Source organism: Pseudonaja textilis, chromosome 7 (genome assembly GCF_049901715.1).
Source record: "Pseudonaja textilis isolate UNSWEBS1 chromosome 7, rPseTex1.2, whole genome shotgun sequence".
Lineage (NCBI taxonomy): Eukaryota > Metazoa > Chordata > Lepidosauria > Squamata > Elapidae > Pseudonaja > Pseudonaja textilis.
Genome location: NC_141996.1, coordinates 8,350,665 through 8,361,353, shown reverse-complemented (window position 1 = coordinate 8,361,353; position 10,689 = coordinate 8,350,665). Strand labels below are relative to the sequence as shown.

General features: G+C 41.4%; 1 protein-coding gene across 1 annotated transcript in view; it reads left to right on the top strand.

Moving 5' to 3' along the window:
* The first annotated feature begins 901 nt into the window (after positions 1-901).
* ME3 (malic enzyme 3) overlaps positions 902-10,689 on the top strand; it is a 109,603-nt gene continuing 99,815 nt past the window's right edge. Inside the window, exons 1-2 of the mRNA XM_087937011.1 lie at positions 902-1,053; positions 1,242-1,469. Coding sequence (XP_087793137.1) covers positions 1,275-1,469 — 195 coding nt within the window. The 5' untranslated portion in view covers positions 902-1,053; positions 1,242-1,274. The remainder of the gene's footprint in view (positions 1,054-1,241; positions 1,470-10,689) is intronic.

Genomic DNA, 10,689 nt, shown 5'->3' with positions numbered 1-10,689 from the left:
GATACGGAAAAATGGATGGATGGATAGATAAAAGCAGGTAGGCAGGGGTTAGGGTTAGGCAGGCAGATAGAGAGATGGGTAGATAATTGTGCTACTTCTGGCCTCCTAATAAATAAGCATGCTATTTCTCTTGCTATCTTGGCCTACTTCCAATGAACAAATAAATATTCGAGCATGCTCTTCATGATACTTCTGGCCTACTTCCAATCCATCAGTCAGTCAGTCAGTCAGCCAGTCAATCAATCTGCTGCCACTTCCCTTCATTTCTCTCTCTAGCACAAATGGGGGGCCCCCAGGTTAAACGGGCAGCAGCATCCTCAACTTGACTTTTAGGACCCCCCAACCTGTCCTGAAAAAAATAAAAACCCCTCCCCATTTTCTGAGAAGAGGCTCTGCAACCCTCTGACCGCCCTTGCAGGATGAAGAACAAAACCAGCCACGTTCCAGATCCGGGCAAGAAGCCCTTCATCTTATTCCACCCCCCCCCCGCCCCCCCCCCTCTCCCAGGCCAAAACTGGGGGGGGGCTGCTGTCCAAAAACCACAGGCCGTGGACCCTCAGACTCCTCCATCTCCTTCCAAGGCAAGATCTGGCTGACCCTACGTGGTCCATTAAGGGGAGCCGTCAGCAGCGCCCCTGCAGATGTTGCTGCCACCCGGGGGAAACTAGATCCCCTTCTCCCTCCCTCCTCCGACCCCCGCCCCCACAAATGTTTCCAAGCACGGGTTCTTCTCTCCCTCCCGCAGCGCCGAGGTAGATCCCACCGTCCTTCTGACCCGATCTCCGGTTCCCGAAGAGCGACGCTGGGGGGGCGGGGTGGGGGGTGGAAGAAGAAGGCGGGGATTGTGGGCGGCGGAGGGAGGAGGAAGAGGAGGAGGAGGAGGCTCCCTCCCGGCTGCCAATGCCAGTCTTCGGGTTGCCGAGATCGGCGGCCACCGATCTGCTTCCTGGGGTTTCCTTTCGCTTTCCTAAAATCGCCTTCCCTCCCAGCTTGCTTTTTTTTTTTTTTTCCCTTGACGATCCCGGCTCAAGGAAAAGCGCTTTAGGAACGGAAGTAAGACCCAGCTCTTCTTTTGCTTTGACTGGGCTTTTAGGGGCCGGATGCCGTGGGTTGTTTTGCAGATGACTCTCTTCCCTCCTTCCTTTGAGCCTCCTGCCCTTTCCCCTCCCGTGCCAATCCCACCTCTCTCTCTCTGGGGTTGGCTTACCTCTCTTCTCTTTTCTCCCCCCAAACCCGGGCAGGTGCCGCATCTCCTCCAGGCAGGATTCCCATCCATGATGCTGAAGTCCTTGAGAAGCAGAGGAGGGGGCAGCCTCTTTCGACTGCTGGGGGTCACGCCCGGGCTCCAAGTTGGCATTTTGCCCCCCAACAGGTCCTGCTCTTCCAGAGAGTGTCCTCCTTCAGCCACCAAAGCCACCGGGATTAAGAAACGGGGCTATGACATCACCAGGAATCCCCAACTCAACAAGGTTTGACCCAACTCCCTGGCTAGATGACCTAAGCTTCACTCCTCCGGGTGTCCTGTTGGTGGCAGCAAAGAGTTAGAATAGAATAGAATAGAATAGAATAGAATAGAATAGAATAGAATAGAATAGAATAGAATAGAATAGAATAGAATTCTTTCCTGGCCAAGTGTGATTGGACACACAAGGAATTTGTCTTGGTGCGAATGCTCTCAGTGTACATAAAAGAAAAGATACATTCGTCAAAGAGTCAAGAATCATCAGGTACAACACTTAATGATAGTCATAGGGTACAATAAGCAATCAAATCATACTAGGAAACAGTCCATATAAATCATAAGGATACAAGCGACAAAGTTACAGTCATACAGTCACAAGTGGGAGGGGATGGGTGATAAGGAGTGATGACAAGATTAATGCAGACTTTGTAAATAGTTGGACAGTCTGGAGGGAATTATTTGTTTAGCAGAGTGATGGCGTTCAGGAAAAAACTGTCCTTGTGTCTAGTTGTTCTGGTGGGCAGTGCTCTATGGGGTCGTTTTGAGGGTAGGAGTTGAAACAGTTCATGTCCAGGATGTGAGGGGTCTGTAAATATTTTCACAGCCCTCTTTTTGACTCGTGCACTATACAAGTCCTCAATGGAAGGCAGGTTGGTAGCAATTGTTTTTTCTGCAGTCCTAATTATCCTCTGAAGTCTGTGTCTGTCCTGTTGGGTTGCAGAACCAAACCAGACAGTTATAGAGGTGCAGATGATGGACTCAATCATTCCTCTATAGAACTGTATCAGCAGCTCCTTGGGGAGTTTGAGCTTTCTGAGTTGGCACAGAAAGCACATTCTTTGTTGTGCTTTTTTAATGACGTTTTAGATGTTAGGTGTCCATTTTAGGTCTTGTGATAAAATAGAACCTAGAAATGTGAAGGTCTCTACTGTTGATACTGTGTTGTCAAGTATTGTAAGAGGTGGTAGTATGGGAGGGTTTCTCCTAAACTCTACCGCCATTTCTATGGTTTTGAGTGTGTTTAATTCCAGATTGTTCAAAGTTATGATGGACCCCCAAAAGAGGGACCCATGACAAAATGTGAAGTTCTAATATACACTACTGTGTATATACACTACACAACACTACTATACACTACTGTGGTTATGTGACAGCATTTGGGGCACCCATCAACTGACCTGCATTTATGGCCATGTGCAGTGCCCTCCAGTCATATGATCTCAATTTATGGAGCTTTTTTCCCAGCGAAAACTGTCCCATAGTGATCATTGGGTTCACTTAACGACCATTGTATTTGTTTTACAAACACTGTATTAATTTTATAACCACTGTGAAAAAGGCTGTGCAATCTTTTGTGCATGGTGACCTGTTTTATAGCCATCACAACCTAGAACCGAAATCACAGGCTCAATTACAGTCATTAGTCGAGGATTGCCTGCATTTTATTTATTTTTTGCACGCTTCTGGTGATTATTTAGCTCTGTCGTTGGTTACATAAGGAAGAATAGTGTGTGTAAATACTATATGTACTTTGGAGTGAAACTTCCCCTATCTTTTGGAAAAGTGCCTTTGCAAGCAAGGCAAGTTGATAATTCATCAGTCATCACTTTTATTTTTTATTTTTTTTTCAAGAAGGGGGAAAGACACTTCGGACTTGTCAGCTCTTTTGAATAACTTTTTTTTTTCAATGCAGGAAGCATGCAATACAGAACTAAAACTTGGGCTAGTTTTATCTACCAGATGTTGTGGGCCACCTGGGATGGGTGTGTTTTGCTAATTTATGTCTCTTCTACTCAGGGTGGCTACCAAACTGAAAAGCAATTTTATGTAAATCAATCAAGTGAATGCAGCATTTTAAAAAGGAACAAATGGTTTTGCCAGGCTTTTCCTTACAAATACTTGTACAGTTCTTCCAGGATAAGAGAGTAGGAAGGGAGTTTGGAAGTCTTCTAATCCAACCTCCTGCTCAAGCAGGAAACAGATTACAGATTAACAGAGTTGGAAGGGACCTTGTAGGTCATCTAGTCCAACCCCCTTGCTCAAGCCAGAGACCCTACACCATTTCTGACAAATGGCAGTTCAGTTTCTTCTTGAAAGCCTCCAGTGATGAAGCACCCAAGACAAGCTGTTCCATTGGTTGATTGTTCTTCCTGTCAGAAAATGTCTCCTTATTTCCAGGTTGAATCTCTCCTTGATCAGTTTCAATCCATTGTTCCTTGTCTGGCCGTTTGGGTGCCATGGAAAATAGCTTGACCTCCTTCCTCTCTGTGTTAGCCCTTGAAATATTGGAAGACTGCTATCATGTCTCGCCTGGTCCTTTTCTTCACTAGACTAGCCATGCCAGGTTCCTCATATGTTTTAATCTCCAGTCCCCTAATCATCCTAGTTGCTCTTCTCTGCACTTTTTCTAGAGTCTCAACATCTTTTTTTATAGTGTGGTGACCAAAACTGAATGCAGTATTCCAGGTGTGGTCTTTTTTTATATATATATATATATTTATTTTTAACAATAAACAAAGACAAACATAAACATAAAACAACAAATGAAACCTTCTTTCAATTATACAGTGTGTTGGTAGGTAAATATTTCTTGTGCAGAAAATCTGTAATCTTTTCCTCTTAGATTTAAATTTACATTCACATTACGTTAGTCAGCTTTCCATGTCATGTTATTACATCATCATTAGACTCTAATTTCAAATCCACATTATCCTTTAGAGCAAATCTCAATTCTTACTTATTTTAATGCATATTATAATTCATTCTATAATAATCAATTATAACGTATCATTGCTATCGAATTATACTTCAGTTTCCTACTTTTCTATCTAACCATTGGTAACCATAAATCCCATTTCTTAAAATATTCTTTTTCTTCTTGCTCTCTAATCAGATGTGGTCTTTTCATTTGTCAATTCATTTGTCAGTTCATTTGTCACTACCTGAAATTGAAGTTATGCGAAACATGACTCTTGAAGACTTGCAGGGTGCGGAATACAGGTAGTATTACAACAGTTCGTTCAAAGATACAGCGACACTGAAAATAGTGACTTATGACCATTTTTCACACTTAATGACCATTGCAACATCCCTATGGCCATGTAATCAAAATTTGGATGCTTGGCAACTGGTACATAGTTACGACGGTTGCATTGACCCAGTGTGTTCATCTTTTGTGAACTTCTGACAAGCAATGTCGACATATTCACTTAACAATTGGGTTACTAACTTAACAACTACAGGGATTCACTTAAGAATTATGACAAGAAAGTTCATAAAACGGGGCATAATTCACTTAACAAACGTTTCCCTTAGCAACAGAAATTTGAAGCTCGATTGTGGTCGTAAGTCAAGGATTACCTGTAAATTATACATTGCGGTAAAGTTTGGCTCGGTGACTATATGAGCAAAGGAATATTATGAGAAGTTGATTTGGGATTTTTGATAACAGGGCTAGAGGGAAAAAGTGGGACTGAGCACACCTGTAACAGATACTCATTTACATGTTTACATACACGTTTTATAGACCAGACGTGCCAAAATTACGGCCCATGGGCCTCATCCAGCCTGCGATAGGCTGTGGAGTTGGCCCACAGGGACACCCTGGAGACCACGAGGGACCAGCCCCTGCTGCCCTGGCCATGCCCACCCAGTCAGCTACGATGACCAGGCCACGCCCCCCACGCCCCCCAAGGGCAAACAAAATCCCGACGTGGCCTCCAACAGGATAGAATAGAATTCTTTTATTGGCCAAGTGTGATTGGACACACAAGGAATTTGTCTTGGTGCAAATGCTCTCAGTGTACATAAAAGAGAAGGTACATTCATCAAGAGTCAAGAATCATCAGGTACAACACTTAATAATAGTCATAGGGTCTTAATAAACAATCAAATCATATTAGGAAACAGTCAATATAAATCGTAAGGATACAAGCGACAAAGTTACAGTCGTACAGTCACAAGTGGGATCGAATTTGATACCCCTGTTACAGGCTGTGTAGCAGTGCTGGGATTCAAATTTTTTAACTATCAGTTCTGTGGGCGTGGCTTGGTGGGCGTGGTAAAATCTCCAGTCAGAGGTGGTATTTGCCGGTTCTTCGAACTACTCAAAATTTCCGCTACCGGTTCTCCAGAACTGGTCAGAACCTGCTGAATATCCTCTGCTGTGTAGGCCGCACTCTGGGGAAGATTACTCTATGTCTTTGTATGTGTGAATGAGAGAGAAAGAGAAAGAGATGGGTGCCATTCTCAATTCTGTTCTCCCAGTTTTGTTCATGTGTGAGTGTTTGTATCAGTGATTATTAATGATATTAGCTTGTTGGAAACCTGGATGTTTACCCATCCACTAGACTTTCACCTTTCGTGTTAGATAATTATTTTTATCATATCAGCTTCAGAGGTCTTGGAAGTGTGATATATGAGCAGCAATAACTGCTGGAATTTTCCATTTTTATTGCGTTGATCCTTAATCTACTCTATAGTATGAGATTAACTTATTTACAAGGAACTATATTGATGTTAGCTTTGGAAGTGGTGACTTCTGCATGGCTGTATTCTACCAGATTCTCAATATCTGGGATCCATAATCACCTCTGTGTATTGGGTGTGAATGCATATAGGTAGTTCTCTATTTACACCTACAACTGAGTCCCAAAATTTCTGTTGCTAAGGGAGAGAGTTAGTGAGTTTTGCCCCCATTTTAGCTTTCCTGCCACAGTTGTTACGTGAATCATGCAGTTGTTAAGTTACTAACGTGGTTGTTAATTGAATATGGCTTCCCCATTGACTTCGCTTTTCAAAAGTTTGCAAAAGGGGATTGTCCAGCAGTTAAATCATGAGTCTCGAGCCAAACTTCTAAAAGTTAAAAATGATTTATTGGGAATTAAACTGTCTGGCACTGCCTGGGTGTAGCCAACTCTGAGACACATCATTTATTGTTACCCTTGACCCTGGTTTTCCCCCACCCCTCTGGGTGTATTGTAATTCATATTCTCCAATGGGACACATCCATAGTCAAGAGTCATCAGTCAGGCTCTCCAGTTAGAATTTTGCATGGCAAAAACTTCGGTCACCTAGTTACTATCTTTGAAAACATTTATGGAATGCAGTTTCATTTTTGCGAGCTGCTGCTCCACCCTCCCTTTCTGTTGGCAACGCTAAAAAGACCATAAGAGATACTTTATGAGTATTTCATGATACAGGGACACTGCAAAAGTCATAAATAAAAGGCAGTTGCCAAGTGTCCACATTTTGATTGTGTGAGCATGGGAAAGTTGCAATGGTCGTAAGTATGAAAAACAGTCATAAGTTACTTTTTCAAACAGTCACTAAATGAACGGCTACAAGTCAAGGATTCCTTGTGTTATTATGATATTGTCTAATCTTCCAATGAATCTTCCAACAGTTTTTAAATTGGATGTTTTCTAATGATTTGGCCTCTAATCAAAGAAACTATGGAAGCATTGTGGTAGCTTGTAAGAAGTTCCAATCAAGGAAAATTTTGTAATGCAAAGAGAAGGATATAAAATGTGGTAAATTTAAAGCTTTTAAACAATTACTATTGTTATTATAGTTGGTTTCCTTTACCCCAAATTTTTTTACTTCAGTTTGGAAATTCCAATATTTGGGGTGTTTTTTACTTATTTATTTGTTTGTTTGTTTAGTCCAGTAAAAATCTGGAATGTGTGCAGCACACATTTTACATTTCAATTTAAGTAATGTTTGGTATTTTGTGTTTCAGGTGTCCATCTGTATTTTAACATCCCATAAAATTTTAAGACTGGATTTCTCTTTCTTTTTCTAAATCACATTGACTTCTTTGTTCACATTCTTTCATTTGATTTTTTAATTTTTTTCCTGACAAGGGGACATGGAATAAATTATGTACCATATTTGTAAGTGTGAAGCCCAGTCATAAGTAAAAAAAAATAGTGTCATTGTATCTTTGAGCATTCACTAAATGAATGGTTTTAAGTTAAGAATTATGTGTACACCACACTGGTTCTTATAGATGTATCCTCTCTGATCGTGAGGATTGTTTTCCGCTGATTGTAAAGTAACAGAAGAGGATATGTTGGTCTGTTGCTACCCTATTCAACTTGGGAAGCTTTGCAAAAGCATATAGAAGTTTGATTTTTATTTTATTTATTTATGTAATCAATTAAATCCACCCACATCCTTCTTACCTCCCGTGGAATGAAAACCCAGCATTCTACACTCAAAGATCACACAAGGTTGATCATATCTGGACAGGAAATGTGGCATTGTACACATCTGATCGATGTGATTGTTGATAACCAGTCTTTTAATTCGACCTAGAAACAAACCAGGATTGTAAGAAGCAACCACGGTGCAGATGCAACACTGCTAAATCTGCTACCCTTATTTGCAAAGAGGCCTCTGCATTTTGGATCAATACAAGGTTTCCATGTGTCTTCAAAGACAGCCTTATGCAAACTTTCAAGGAAATGAAAGCCAAGAACTTTGCCCTTTAGATATTGTGTCTTATCATGGATGCTTTAGTTCTGTACTTCCTTTCGGTGTAGTGATTAAAATGCTGAACTAGGATGATGGAGATCCAAGTTCAAAGCTAGCTTCAGCCATGGAAAATCACTGGATGACTTTAAGCCAATCAATATGTTAGCCCAGATTTACAATTATACAGATAAAATGAAGAGAAAACAGATGAAGATGAAATATAAGGTTTATCTTTCATGCAGCTCCCATAAGAAACACAATAGTACCTTACATATATCTTTTAGTAGTGGGGACACAATGACTCAGCAGTTAAAGATGCTGAGTTTGTCAGCTGGAAAGCTGACAGTTCGGGTTTGAGACCCAAGCGCTATACGATGGGGTAAGCTCCCGTTCCTTGCTCCAGCTCTAGTCCACTTAGCAATTCAAAAGCATGCCAAATGCGAGTAGATAAATAGGTGCCACTTTGGTAGGAAGGTAACAATACTCCGTGCATTTTGGTGTATAGTCATGCTGGCCACCTGACCAACGGAAGCATCAATGTTGACTCCCTTGGCTAAGAAATGGAGATGAGCAACACCTCTAGAGTTGGACATGACTGGACATGGAAAACCTATTTATCTTCTTGTATCAGAGATATATTGTACTTTTATATGGAAGTCCTAATCTAGCTTTTGTATTTAAAGGCATTTATAAATCTCTTCCTTTTTTTTTTCACTTGGAACTTATTTGCCATGAGCAAACTGTAGTTACATCAGACAGGTAACCGTCTTCAAATAAGGCTGTATTTATAAACTGTGTATAATTTCTGCTTTATCCTAGATTATTGTGAATGGGGAAACATATTAAAACATGCCTTTTTATTGAATGCAGTTGGGCTTAATTCCAACTCCCCACTTAATTGAGTGTAAAAGGCTTACTTTTTGTTAGAGTAATTGTGTATAGGATCAAACGAGCAGTTTTAGGTGCTTATCTTGCATTTAATAATAATAGAAGAGGAGGTGAAACCAATTAGACATATGGTTATTTGAAGTTCATTGTTGCACAATGCAACTTTTTTATTTTTGTTCCAAAGTGCAAAAGTAAATATTTCATAGGCTGTCCTTAATTCTATATGGTGTTTCCCACTCTCCCTAGCCATTGTTTGTCTCTCCTTTCGTTTTCTTTGTAAATTCACTTAGGGGAATTACGGTTGAGCAGTACAGTATGTCAATCCATAAATGCACTTCATATTTCTAAGTACTGGTTATTAGAAGAAATAGCAAGCCTATATAATCAGTGCTAAAGTACACAGCGTGTTCTGGCTGCCAGGAAATTCACGCTGTTTTCTTTTAGAGATTATGTGTGATTTCAGTCTGCGTTGGGTGCTACCATGAATAAGGGGATTTGAAAGCAGTTTTAGAAAATGTATGGCTTCAGCTTCAGAGGCGTTCCTTATCCAAACACTGTTGTGTATTTCATTGTCTACTTTTCCACCATGTGGTTGAGAACTGCCTGCAGGTGTAGTAGACAAAAACGAATCAACCACCAGGTCTTGATTTGAGCCCTCATGGTAATTTGGACTAGGAAACCAAGACCAAGAATACTAATACAGGTAGTCTTTGACTTACAACTTTAGTTACCATTCAAACTTACAACGGCACTGAGACAAGTGAAAGAACTGTTTTTCACACTTACAACCCAGTGGCGGGATTCAAATTTTTTTACTGCTGGTTCTGTGGGCATGGTTTGGTGGGCATTGCATGGCTTAGCGGGCATGGCTTGGTGGACATGGCATGGCCTCGTGGGCGTGGCAGGGAAAGGTTACTGCAAAATCCGCATTCCCTCCCCACCTCACTAACCTGCTTTCCAGCTCTGTTCTCCTGTGCAGGGCAACCAAAGAAGAGCCAGCCAATCAGCTGGGACTCGGGAGGCGGAGAATAGAGGGGGGCGGGGCCAGTCAGAGGTGGTATTTGCTGGTTCTCCAACCTATTCAAAATTTCCGCTAGCGGTTCTCCAGAACTGGTCAGAACCTGCTGAATGCCACCTCTGTTACAACATTTGCAGCATCCCCCCATGGTCACATGATCAAAATTCAGACGCTTGGCAACTGACTCATGTTTATGACGGTTGCAGTATCCCGGGGATTGGGTGATCCTCTTTTGCGACCTTCTGGCCAGCAAAGTCAATGGGGAAGCCCAGATTCACTGAACAACCATGTTACTAACTTAGCGACCACAATGATTCGCTTAACAACTGTGACAAGAAAAGTCATAAAAGGAGACAAAATTTACTTAACAAGTGTGTCTCACTTAGCAACAGAACTTTTGGGCTCAATTGTGGTCAGAGGAAAGAAATCTATGTGGAGATTCTCAATCATCCACGTTATTTTTGCTTTTCCAAAAGGCAACTGGACTTTCTTGGCTTTTTCCTTGAAAACTTCTCATCCAAGAAGCTTCTTCAATTCTTCAGTTCAGAACCGAAGAAGTTTCTTGGATGAGAAGCAAAACGTTTCCAAGGAAAAAGCCCAAAAAAATCCAGTTGCCTTTTGCAAAAGCACTTCTGGAACAAGGGAAAAAATGTCCAGCAATCTGCTTAAATCAAAGGAGAATGACACAGCCAATTAGTCAAGTTGATAGTCAGGACTAAATGAAAGAGATGGTTTCTTATGATTGGTGTTGGTGGCAATTTGAATTTCCTACCTGTGATTCTCTCTGAATGCTCTTTTCGGGTTACCTGGACTTTAGGGTAGGACATGGACTCTCTTTGGATAC